This window comes from Calidris pugnax, unplaced genomic scaffold, assembly GCF_001431845.1.
Source record: "Calidris pugnax isolate Ruff unplaced genomic scaffold, ASM143184v1 scaffold173, whole genome shotgun sequence".
Taxonomy (NCBI): Eukaryota; Metazoa; Chordata; class Aves; order Charadriiformes; family Scolopacidae; genus Calidris; species Calidris pugnax.
Genome location: NW_015090917.1, coordinates 614941 through 627061, shown reverse-complemented (window position 1 = coordinate 627061; position 12121 = coordinate 614941). Strand labels below are relative to the sequence as shown.

The following is a 12121-nucleotide window of genomic DNA, read 5'->3' as shown; positions in this document are numbered from 1 at the left end:
CCAAGGGCATGGGGTGCTAGGGAAGGGCAGGGGGTGCCGGCAAGGGCTGGAGGTGCCAGGGAAGGGCAGGAGGTGTTGGCAAGGGCTGGGGGTGACATAGAAGGGCTGAGGATGTCAGGGAAGGTCAGGAGGTGCCATCAGGATCAGGAGGTGCTGGCAAGGGTTGGGGGTGCCATAGAAGGGCAGGGGGTTCCAGAAGGAAGGGCTGGTGTGCCAAGGAAGGGCTAGGAGTGTCAGAAAGGGCAGGGGGTGCCATCAAGGGCAGGGGGTGCTGGCAAGGGCTGGGGATACCATGGAAGGGCAGGGAGTGCCAGGGAAGGGCAGGAGGTGCCATCAAGCGTAGGGGGTGCCATTAAGGGCAGGGGGTGCCAGCCGGTGAGGGCCCATCCGTGCTCCACACAACCTGCAGCCCCTCATTCCCGAGAGGGTCATGGAGCCTGACCTTGCTGCCCCCAGACCCCTCCAGCTGCCCCTCCGGCCCTGGCCCTGCCCTGCCATGTCCCCTCACCTCCCTATCCCCAGGCATTTCAGGGGTGCAGGCTGACCCCTTTGCCAGACGGGGCTGGTTCCCCCGAAGCCCCCCCCCAGCCGCCCGGCGCTGCCAACTGTAACCGCAGCCGGGCCGTAACCCAACTCCCTGGCGTCTGGTGTCCCCCTCTCCGGGCGCTGCGGCCGGTGGGGACACGCGGCCGGCGAGGACGGGGCTCTGGGAGCAGCGGGTCTGGGGGTGGCTGAGCTGGTGGCGGTGGGGGAGAGACCCTTGAGCACGGCCGTCCCCTGTCCAGGTGCCACAAGGCTGAGGCTGGAGCTGCCATGAAGAGCCTGAAGGCCAAGTTCAAGAAGGCAGACGTGAGTGCCGTTCCCAGGGACACGGGGACCTGCCCTGGGATGTCCATGGGGACATGGGGACTTGCCTTAGGATGACCCAAGTTTCATGGGGACAGAGAGACCTTCCCTGGGATGTCCACGGGGACCTAATTGGGCTGTCCCAAATTTCACAGGGACCTGAGGACAAGGGGATCTTCCCAGGATGTCCCCAGTGTCACAGGGATGTGGCAACCTGGCCTGGGACATGGGGTGGCTGCTCAGCATGGGGCCAGCAGCCCCATGGAGGTCGGCACTGCCACCCTGGCCGGTGGGATCGAGCTCCCAGTGCACCCAAAGGTGCCATCGTTGGGAGCGGGGCAGAGCAAAGGAAAAAAGGCAGCAGCAGGGAGAGGGAAGTGGGTCCCAGCTCCCCTCCCTGTCCCCTCCCTGGGGATGGCTGCCCGCTTTCCGGCTGCCACAGCCAGTGGAACCAGCATGTCAATGCTCCTCAATTATTCAGCACCCGCCTGGCGTGGTGCCGCAGGCTCTTGCCACCCTCCACACCTGGCAGAGGGTGACAGTGCTGTCCCCAGTGTCCACGGCACTGGGGGATACACGGCTGGGGACACATGGACACAGGTTGTACCCCTTCCACGTGGAATCTGCAGGCTTGCCCTGCTCAGGGTGCTCTGTGCCTCAGTTTCCCCACACTGCCCTGGATACTTCTGGGAGTGGGAAGGAGTGAGAGGCTCCTGCTGCCCCCGGGGGCTCTTCCAAGGACTCTTTGCATTTTTGGGTCCCCCTCCTTGAGGGGAGTTTGCTGAGCCCCCGAGGTGCAGGTCCTGCCCCTCCCTTGGCCCCAGGGCTGGGGTGGGAGGTAAGTCTGTGCCCCCCAGGGCAGGGGGGTCCCACGTCCCCCTCCTCGGGGAGCAGGATCTGGGTGGCAGGAGGATGCTCATCCCCTTGATTTGGGGGTGCATTGCTGCTTCACCCTTAAGCATGGGGTGGGAAAGCTCCCCCTCCAACACCTCCCACTTTAACTGGGACCAGACTGGGTATTGGTCCCTGACTGGGACCTTGGTACCTGCTCGGCGGGAGGGATGCGGGGATGCCTGGAGCTCTGGATGCTGAGGAGGGAGGGAAGGAGGGAAAGAAGGAGGGACAGAGGGGTGGAGGGAGGCGGATCCTGGCTCCCACTGCGGCAGGAGCCGGCCCCTGCCCGGGCAGCGATGCTGAACCGAGCTGGGGTCTGGGGCCCACGGCCTGGAGCCCCAGCCTGCCCTCGCCCAGGCGGGGGGCAAGGGGTGCATGGCTGCCCGCCGCCTCCTCCTCAACACCATGAAGCAGATCTGCCTCTGTGCCGCTGCCTCCTTTGCGGTACGTCCCTCTCCTCCCTCTCCGGTCCCCTTGGGTCCCGTCCTCCGGGGTAAGCCGTGTCACCCCCACCCCACCGGGGCTCCCTCCGTCCCCATCCCTGTCCCCGGGGCTTGGCTGCATTCTCTCCATCCTGCTTTGTCCTTGCATGACAGGGGTGTGTGTGGGGGGGGGGAGCAGGCACCACCCTCCCAGTTTGCCCTGTAACTCTGGGAGACTGGTTTATTCCCTGCCCTTGGACGGGATCCCCTGGCCCTGCAGGGCTGGAGGGACTTGAAGGGCCACCAGGCTGGCACAGTGGCACGAGTCCTGTGCCTGGCACAGGGCACCAGGCTGGTGAGGGGCAGGATGCCAGCAGCTCCCGAAAGGTGACATCCATTTCCTGCCGCCGCGGCCGCAGTGAGCTCTGGTTTGTTCTCAGGGGCTGTGAGGTGAACCCAGGGCTTCCCGTGCCAGTCCTGTCCTACTGCTTGGGGTCAGCAAACCCCCCACCCAGCCCCAGTCCTGTGCAGGGGATCAAACCAGGACAGCCCCATAGATCCCAGGGAGGCTGGAGCCATCCCGGGGGACCTGCTTTCGCTGCCGACTGTGCTCACCCCAACTGCGCCCCTTCCTTGGTGGGGAGCAAAGCAGGGCTGGGAATGGGCTTGGTGAGGAGCCCTGGGCAGGGATGGGGCTCAGGGTGCTGGCTGTGTTTAGTGTTGGGGTCACTGGGGTGGCTTGGGGGGGGAGCAGGCAGTGTCAGCTCGCTCCCAAATCCTAGCCATCCACAGCAATACTGGGGCAGCTCTGTAAATCCCCTGCAAACTGGGATGAGGAGGGTGAAGGGGATCTTCATCCCAGTCATCTGTCCCAGCTAAACCCTCCTGGGGCACCACAGCCCCCAGGAAAGGGGTTGGCCCAGGGGTGGCGACCCCAAGGGACAGGATGAGTGGAAGAGAGCAGGGATGGGGATGAGGACAGGCACCCAGCACCCTGCCCGTCCCTGGGGACAGCACACCCATCACAGCTGCCTCTGGGCTTCATTGCAGAGCCAGGACTGGACCAAGAACGATGAGAAGCTCCTGCAAGCTGTGGACTACAACGATGCCGGGAGGGTGACGTCTCTCCTCGTTCGCAAGGGCCTGGTGGCCACCAAGCTGGACTCGGAGGGCAAATCTGCGTAAGTGCTGACCCAAGTCCCCAGGACACCAGGGACACGGGGCTGGGGACAAGGCTGGGGGCCAGGGACATGGGTCTGACAGCCCCGGTCTTGCTGCAGGTTCCACCTGGCCGCCATGCGGGGGAACGTGGACTGCCTGGAGGCCATGCTGGCTCATGGCGTGGATGCCATGACCAAGGACAGCTCAGGTGAGAGCACCACGTGCCCCCAGCTAATGCCATGGACCAGCCGGGGTCACCAGTGCTCCTTGGTTGTTCCCACCCTACCAGCAGGTGTTGAGGCTGAGGGGACAGAGTTGACACCTGTATGAGCTGTAAATTGTCCCAACTTCCTATGAGGACTCAAGCACTGACCGGTGGTGCTCTTGGGGACTCAGCCCCAGTCCAGCAGATCCTGCTGTGTGCCCATCTGTCTGTCTGTCACCCAGCTGGTCCCCTCTGCCACAGACCCATCGTCTGTTCTCTGACCTGTCCATCTGTCCTTGTTCCCAGGTTTCACTGCCCTGCACCTGGCATCTAAGCATGGCCACCCGCAGTGCGTCAGCAAACTGCTGCAGGTACCGGGGCTGGGAGCGCGGTGCTGCGAGGGAGGGAGGGTGCTGTGCCAGTGAGGTGTCCTCTTTGTCCTTCAACTCCCTTCCCTCACCAGTGGTGGTGGTTGACATGGTGGTTCCTGGCTCTTCCTGGCACTCTGTGATGCTGCCCAGCATCTGCTTTGCTCTCCACCATGCCAAGGAGCCACGGCTCTCTGTCCCCTGTCCTCCTTTAACCCAGGTTCTCTCCTTCAGGCCTCCTGCCCTGTGGACGTGGCTGACAGCAGCGGCCGAACCGCTCTGCACCTTGCAGGTGAGTGGGGACAGTGCCAGCCCCGTCCCACTCGTGTCCCCATGGGAGGCACAGTGCTCAGCCTCTGTCCTTCTCCCCAGCGGTCAGCGGCTGCATCTCCTGCTCCGAGATCCTCTGTGATTTCAAGGCTCCCTTGAACAGCAAGGACAAGGTTGAGATCCTAAAGGGGGCCTACAGGAGAGGTGGGGAGGGACTCTTGATCAGGGAAGGGAGCCATAGGATGAGGGGGAATGGTTTTAAACTGAGAGAGATTTAGATTAGATATTAGGAAGAAATTCTTTGCTGTGAGGGTGGTGAGAGCCTGGCCCAGGTTGGCCAGAGAAGCTGTGGCTGCCCCATCCCTGGAGGGGTTCAAGGCCAGGTTGGAGGGGGCTTGGAGCAACCTGGTCTGGTGGGAGGTGTCCCTGCCCAGGGCAGGGGGTGGCACTGGGTGATCTTTAAGGTCCCTTCCAACCTGAATCATTCTATGATTCTATGATCCCTCTGCTTCCTTGCCCTGGACAATGCTGTGTGTAGAGCAGCCAGGGGCCAGGCTGGGGCTGCCTCTGGGGTGGAATGCAGCGCCTGGGGTTCCTGGGGTGAAAACACACCATGAAGTGGGATGTAGAAATCTGGGAGATGATGGGAGCGGGGTGTCCCACGGGGGGATGTGAGCCTCATCTGCGCAGCCTCACCCAACCTGACTTTGCCCAGGATGGCTCCACGCCGCTGATCCTCGCTGCCAAGATGAGCCACTCAGAGCTGTGCCGGTACCTGCTGCACCGCGGGGCGGCTGTCAACAGCCGGGACCTGCAGGGGAGGTGAGTCCTCACTGGTGGGGACTGGGGGCAGATGGGGAGACAGAGGAAATGCCCCCCCTCACCTCTCTGCTCACTGCTCTGCTCAGGACAGCCTTGATGCTGGCCTGTGAGAACGGCAGCGTGGAGACGGTGGAGGTGCTGGTCAACGCCGGTGCCCGGGTGGCCGTGGTGGACTCCACAGGTCACGATGCCGCGCACTACAGCCTGGCCACTGGCAACGTTCTCATCCAGCACTTCCTGCAGGAGGCTGCTCAGCGCCGGTCCTGGGCCAGTGGTAAGGCAGCCGTGCCACCCTGGTGCTCCTCGTCCACGGGGCATGGACCCAGGGGGGTGTTTTCACCCCCTGCTTTGGGGCAGGGATGTCCAACCCATGGATGGAAGAGGTTGAGCAAGGCTTGGGGGGCACATGTCCCCTTTTGCCACATGCTGGGGGTGTCTTCGCCCAAGCTGTCACCAGCCAAGGGCTGGGAGGTGGTGCTGAGCCTCAGTTGGCTGTCTCGGTGTCTCACACATGCTTGCACACACGTGTTCACACTTGTGTATCAGCCAGTGTGTTTGTACGTGTGTCTGGGTGTGCGTGTCTGCATGTGTCTCCATGTCTGCACATGTGTGTGCATCCCTGCAATTACACACTCATGTATATCCCCATATTTGTGTGTGTGCCCCGTGTGTGCACACTTCTCTCCCCCCTGCACACACGTGTGTGAGCCCCCCTAGTGCCCCCAGAGGAGCACATTCAGAGGTGTCCTCACACACGCGTAGGCTCTGCCTGCTGCCCCCTCCCCTACAATCCCCTAAACCTCCCCAATTTCTCTTTCCTCCTGCTCTGCCCTACAGAAGAGGAGACAACTGAGCAGACATCCCAGGTAAGGACTGGGACTACCCACCTCTCATCAGGGCTGGCCCCAGCCTCTGAGTGGGGGTCCTCAGGAGCCCTGGGGCTCCCCAAGGTGGCAATGGCTCAGGAAGAAGGGAGGCCACTTTAGATGTGATGTCCCCTCTGCCCTGGTGTCTCCACAGACGTCTTCGCCCAGCCAGTCATCTGTCAGGGAGAAGGACAGCACTCCGAGGAAGAGGAAGGCCCCTCTGCCACCCCAGGGTACCCCCAGCCAGGTGAGAGAGGGGTCCCCCTTAGCTTCACAGCTTCACCCACCCCTGCAGTGGAGGTGATGCTCAGGGACTGGCCTGACCTGCAACGGCAGCTTCATCCTTACTCCCGGAGTGCCTGCAGCACCCCAACCCTGAGCCCCTGCTGTCATCAAGGCCATCATCCCCTTTCTCTCCACCTGTGGGCCCAAAACACCCCTTGCCTGGGGGGCTGTGCTGGCCTTGGGGATGTGTGCCCATGTCCTGTTGGAGCTTTTTTTTCCCTCTCTGGTGTCAAAAAGTACCCTGCACACCCCTGGAGAGCCACCGCTGAGCCTGTCACAGCCCCCTTGCTGAGGACGGGCAGGGGGGGCTGGCAGTGGGGAGGGGGCTGGTAGTGCCCAGCGCTGAGGGTTGGTGGCCACTCGTCTGCAGGAGGACCGGGACGCCTACGAGGAGATTGTACGGCTGCGGCAGGAGCGAGCCCAGTTCTTGCAGAAGATCCGGGGCTTGGAGCAGGAGGAGAAGCAGAGACGGGAGGTATCAGTGAGCCACGGGGACACGGCGGAGATGTCACCGTGTCCCTTGGGAGCAGAGGGGACAGGAGGGATGGGGACAGCATTTATCCCTCCCTGTTTTCTCTCCGTGTCCTGCTAGCGGGCAGAGCTGGATAAGGGCTCCTTGCACTCCATGGAGAAGCAGGTGAGGCTGGCGAAGAGGTCATGGGTGGACTCAACTTTCTGAGGGGTCCTGGTGCTGGGGACTCCATTGGGACTCTGGTGGGAGCAAAGGGGACTCCATGCCCACATCCTGCCCCACAGATCCAGGAGCTGGAACAACGTCTGGCAGCACGGGATGGTGAGAAGGAGCGGCTGGGCAAGGAGGTGGAGGCTCTGCGGAGCCGCTTGTCCTCGCTGGAGGTAGGTGCAAGTGGCAGATGGCAGTGCCAGCAGCTGGGGTGCACGGGGACTGACCCACCACTCTGTACCCCCAGAACGAGAAGGAGAACACGAGCTACGACATCGAGACGCTGCAGGATGAGGAGGGAGACCCACTTGAGTTCCCAGGTAGGGCCCAAGGTCCCCTGTGAGGCTGGGCAGCCATCAAGGAGGTGGCACCCCATGGTGGGGAGCGGAGAAATGGGGAACCATGGCACCGAGAGTCCCTGCACCCCATAGGGGCAGAGCTGCTGCTCTCCAAGAAGACACTGAGCCCCTCGGCCGAGGAGCTGCTGGCCACACTGCAGGGGCAAGTACAGTCTCTCACCGTGCAGAACAAGGAGCTGAGGGACAAAATACAGGCAAGTCCCCGTCTGTCCATCTGTCCCTCCCTGCCTGTCTCCTGGCCCCCACTGGCCTCACCGTCCCCTCCCCAGGTGCTGGAGAACTACGAGCGGGACGAGAGCCACCCGTCCACCCCGGGGGACTTCGTGCCCGCCAGCCTCTATAATGCTCTCCAACGTGAGCTGGAGCGGCTGCGGGCGCAGCGCATGGAGCCACTGCGGGGCACGAGGGACGAGGCCGGTGGGCAACCGGAGAGGCCAACCGGTGCCTCGGAGCAAGGCCCGGGGCAAACCACGGAGGGGAGCGTGGTGCAGCAGCTCGGCGAGGAGCCGGCCTGGACCTGGGGCGAGTGCAAGGCGGTGCTGGGCGAGTTGCGGGTGCCACGCACCCAGGCCTCCTCTTCCTCCTCCTCCTCCATGGCCCAGCAGGAGGCCGGGGCTGAGCTGGCGGAGGCCCGGGCAGCCCTGAGGCAGGCGCAGGCGGCGCTGGAGGAGCGGGAGCAGCGGGTGAAGGAGCTGCAGGCCCGTTTGGAGGCTGTGGAGGCGACGGCCTCCCTGGGGGCCTCCCTGGAGGAGGCGTCGAGGGAGAAGGAGGCCTTGCTGGAGCGCTGCAGCCGGGCGGAGGCGGAGGCAGAGGCCCTGCGGCGGGAGCTGGAGGCCAAGGCGCGGGACTGGCGAGCGGTCGGCGGTCCCGAGGCAGAGCCGGGGGTGCTGGAGAGACGGGTGGCCGAGCTGGTGCGGCAGCAGGAGGAGGTGACATCCCAACTGGGGCAGCTGCGGGAGACGCTGGGCCGCAGGGAGGCCGAGCTGGGCAACTTGAGGGAGCAGCTGGCGGCCCGGCCGGTGGGCCGGCGGGAGCACGAGGAGACGCTGGCGCGGCTGCGGCAGGCGCAGGCGGAGGCAGAGGCCCGGGTGTCGCGGGAGGAGCACGCCCGGGCTGTGGCGGCGCTGGAGGAGCAGGCACGGGCGCTGCGGGAGCGGGCGGCTCAGCTGGAGGCGGCGGCGGAGGCCAAGGGGCGCGAGGCCGCCCGGCTGGAGGCTGAGCTGGCAGCAGCCGTGCCACGGGGAGAGCATGAGGCAGCACAGGAGGGGCTACGGGCCGAGGCAGCCGCGCTGGCCCAGAGGCTGGGTGAGCTGTCGCGGCGGCACGAGAAGACGTGCGAGGAAGTGTTCCGGGTGCAGCGGCAAGCACTCTTCATGAAGAGCGAGCGGCAGGCGGCGGAGGAGCGGTTGGCCAACGTGCAGAAGCAGCTGGCAGAGGCTCAGGATGAGGCGCGACGGCTGCGGGAGATCCACGGCCACGCTGAGGACTCGGCCCGGCTGGTCAGGGAAAGGGACAGGAAGGTAGGGGACAGGGAAGAGGGGTCACGGGGTGTCGAGGGGCTCCTGGGAAGGGAGATGGTGGCCCAGACACCGCTTGGGTGGCTTGAACTGTTTGCGTCGCAAGGGAGATGCACTTTGAAACTTGCACACACACATGTACACAGATGTGTGCACAGAATCACAGAATGGTTGCGATTGGAAGGGACCTCTAGACATCATCTCCAACCCCCTGCCAGAGCAGGTCCACCCAGAGCAGGTCCCACAGGAACGTGTCCAGGTGGGGTTTTGAATGTCTCCAGAGAAGGAGACTCCACCACCTCTCTGGGCAGCCTCTGCCAGGGCTCTGACACCCTCACAGGAAAGAAGTTCCTCCTCATGTTGCAAGGGAACTTCCCATGGTCAAGTTTGTCCCTGTTACCTCTTGTCCTATCCCTGGGCACCACTGAAAAAAGCCTGGCCCCATCCTCCTGACACCCACCCTTTCAGTATTTATAGGTGTTGATCAGATCCCCCGTCAGTCTTCTCTTTTCCAGACTAAAAAGACCCAAGTAACCCTGTAACCTCTGCGTGCTCTGCAGATCACTGAACTCTCCAAGGAGGTCTTCAGGCTGAAGGAAGCCCTAAATGTCCTCCCTGAGTCCCGGGGGCCACCTCAACCACCCCCCGAAACTGCCGCACTCCAGGCCAGGATCCGGGCGCTGGAGGAGAAGTTGGTGGTGGGTATCTGGGGGCTTGTGGCCATCACCTGGGGGGTTCTGGGCTTCCACAAGCCCCCAGTCCCATGCTCAAACCTGCTTGCTCTCTTGCAGGAGACAGAAAAGCGGCACAGCAAAGTGGTGACACTGTACCGGAGCCACCTGCTCTACGCAGTGCAGGTGAGGTGGGGACGTGGCTGTGGAGGAACTGGGGACACTGGTGTGGGGGAATGGGGCACCACCCAGCCACACATTGGGGCCCGCATGCATGTGGGAGGCAGCAAGGGGCTGGATCCAGGGATTGCCACCCCAAGGGTGATTGGGCCATGCACAGAGACTCCCTGATGTCCCCTCTGATGTCCCCACCAATGTCCCCTCCACCCCAGGGCCACATGGACGAGGACGTGCAGAGAATCCTGTGCCAGATCCTGAAGATGCAGCGGCTGCAGGAGCAGGGCAGATAAGCCCCTTCCAGCGTGGCTGTGCCACAGGGGTTGGTGGCACAACCTGTGATATGGCTGGGGGGCCAGGCCTGTGACAGCACCCTACGGGCCCCTTCGCTTCTCCAGGCAGCACCCTGTCACTGGCACACACACCCCTGAGCCACCCACCCCACACTGGGGGCCTGTGCCAGCCCCCCTGCTGCCCCCCGCACCCCAGCACAGCAGCAATAAAGTATTTATACTCACGCCAGCAGGACGGCTCATTGCTGGTGGAGGGACAAGGGTGGGCACAAAGGGCTGGGGGGGAGGACACTGGCAAAACTGGGGACAGCAGGGGATTGGTGCCATCACCTCCTCCAGCCCCGATGTCCCCAGATGGGAGTGGGGGAGTGGGTGACCATTAAGGAAGCGAGGTGGTGGCATGGGGAGGGTTGAAACCCTTTTGGCCACCCCTGAGCCACCCACCCCACACTGGGGGCCTGTGCCAGCCCCCCTGCTGCCCCCCGCACCCCAGCACAGCAGCAATAAAGTATTTATACTCACGCCAGCAGGACGGCTCATTGCTGGTGGAGGGACAAGGGTGGGCACAAAGGGCTGGGGGGGGACGGGACATTGGCAGAGCTGGGGACAGCAGGGGGTTGGTGCCATCACCTCCTCCAGTCCCGATGTCCCCAGATGGGAGTGGGGGAGTGGGTGACCATTAAGGAAGCAGGGTGGTGGCATGGGGAGGGTTGAAACCCTTTTGGCCAGAGCCGAAACCTGTGGGTCCGGGGCAGGGAGAGGCCCCGTGTGCAGGGATCCCGGTGCAGTCAGGCTGTCCGGTGGGTCCCCACTGGGGACGGTGTTTCCTGCGTGAGGTATTAGAAAGCAGCCCTGAGGAAAGGGACTTGGGGGTGCTGGTGGATGAGAAGCTGGACATGAGCAGGCAGTGTGCAGCTGCAGCCCAGAAGGCCAATCGCATCCTGGGCTGCATCAAAAGAAGCATTGCCAGCAGGTCCAGAGAGGTGATTCTGCCACTTTACTCTGCTCTGGTGAGACCTCACCCCTGTTTAGAAAGGCCTGCAGTGACAGGACGAGGGGCAATGGCTTCAAGCTGGAGGGGAACAGATTTAGACTGGAGATGAGGAGAGGGTTCTTCACTGTGAGGGTGGTGGAGCACTGGAACAGGTTGCCCAGGGAGGTGGTTGAGGCCCCTTCCCTGGAGATATTCAAGGAGAGGCTCGATGAGGCCCTGGGCAACCTGGTCTAGTTGGGGGTGTCCCTGCTGACTGCAGGGGGGGTGGGACTAGATGGCCTTTGGAGGTCCCTTCCGGCCTGGGCAATTCTATAATTCTATGAAGTGGGCTGAGGCCGGCCGGAGCTGTGGCTTCCTGCACCGGCGGCGACAGAGCCTCTGGTTCCAGGTGCCTGGCCTTGCTGCGGTGAGCGTGGCGGGGGACAGGGCTCCCCATGGGGCTGGGGGAGTAGAGGGGTGTTGGGGGCTGAGGGTGGCCCCACAGCGCCTGGGTGGGGGGCACCGCGGGGAGCCCCTTGTCCATGATATGGGGAAAGCCAGGCATGTCCCCCCCCAGGGGCTGAGCCAGCCCAGGGCCAGGGTGGATGAATCATAGAATCACAGAATGGTTTGGGTTGGAAGGGACCTCAAAGATCATCTAGTTCCAACCCCCCTGCCCTGGGCAGGGACACCTCCCACTAGAGCAGGTTGCTCCAAGCCCCATCCAGCCTGGCCTTGAACACTTCCAGGGATGGGGCAGCCACATCTTCCCTGGGCAACCTGTTCCAGTGTCTCACCACCCTCAGAGTAAAAAAATTTTTCCTGAGATCTAATCTGAAGACAATGAAGACAAGGGCAGGATCTGTCCCTGTGCTGCTGGGCTTGGTGACAGCAGGGAACTCAGCTCAGCCCCCAGGCTGGGTTTTGGGGGGGGGGGCTCTCTGTGCCCTGGGGGCCATCCAAACATACTGTCCCCTTCCCCAGCCAAGGCCCAGAGCGACTCAAAACCCTGATTCTCCACGGCCTGAGGTGGTCTCCAGAGCGCTCTTCAGGGCTTGGCGACCTCCTGGGGTCCCACCCTCGCCCCCCGGAACCTCCTCGCAGGTCTCCGCGGGCGGGCGGGCTCTTGGCGAAGGGCACAGCTCGCTGACGGACGGCAAAGACAGCCAATAGCAGGCGAGGATCCGTCCCGTCAAACCAATGAGCGGTGGGGGGGCGGGGCTGTTAGCCAGGAAGTGGCCGTGGGTCTGCGGCCTTGTCGGAGCGGGAGGCGGTGGCCGTGAGCTGGGGGGGGGGATGTGTTGCAGAGG

The 12121-nt window shown here is 63.6% G+C and overlaps 1 protein-coding gene across 5 annotated transcripts; it reads left to right on the top strand.

The window, feature by feature from the left end:
* Positions 1-269: 269 nt before the first annotated feature.
* On the top strand, positions 270-9982 carry ANKRD24 (ankyrin repeat domain 24). Of its 5 annotated transcripts, none has more exons than XM_014949696.1 (19): positions 270-849; positions 3213-3343; positions 3443-3531; positions 3835-3899; positions 4131-4188; positions 4269-4339; positions 4882-4988; positions 5075-5262; positions 5826-5854; positions 6009-6101; positions 6510-6614; positions 6732-6776; positions 6896-6994; positions 7069-7141; positions 7253-7374; positions 7450-8700; positions 9258-9395; positions 9489-9554; positions 9761-9982. In XM_014949696.1, the coding sequence occupies exons 1-19, from the start codon at positions 814-816 to the stop codon at positions 9836-9838; spliced, it is 2844 nt and encodes a 947-aa protein (XP_014805182.1). In that variant the 5' UTR covers positions 270-813; the 3' UTR covers positions 9839-9982. The 5 variants fall into 5 exon arrangements, with proteins under 5 accessions (XP_014805182.1, XP_014805180.1, XP_014805179.1 ...); XM_014949693.1 differs by lacking the exon at positions 270-849 and adding an exon at positions 1747-2184 and having other exon boundaries at positions 5829-5854; XM_014949692.1 differs by lacking the exon at positions 270-849 and adding an exon at positions 1747-2184.
* The last annotated feature ends 2139 nt before the right edge of the window (positions 9983-12121 follow it).

Bases quoted from the DNA above. Each gene is read 5' to 3' on its own strand.
- ANKRD24 (XM_014949692.1), top strand. From the start codon at position 2,116: ATGGCTGCCCGCCGCCTCCTCCTCAACACCATGAAGCAGATCTGCCTC. The intron at 6,102-6,509 runs GTGAGAGAGGGG...ACTCGTCTGCAG, and splicing joins CCCAGGGTACCCCCAGCCAG to GAGGACCGGGACGCCTACGA. The intron at 7,142-7,252 runs GTAGGGCCCAAG...TGCACCCCATAG, and splicing joins AGACCCACTTGAGTTCCCAG to GGGCAGAGCTGCTGCTCTCC.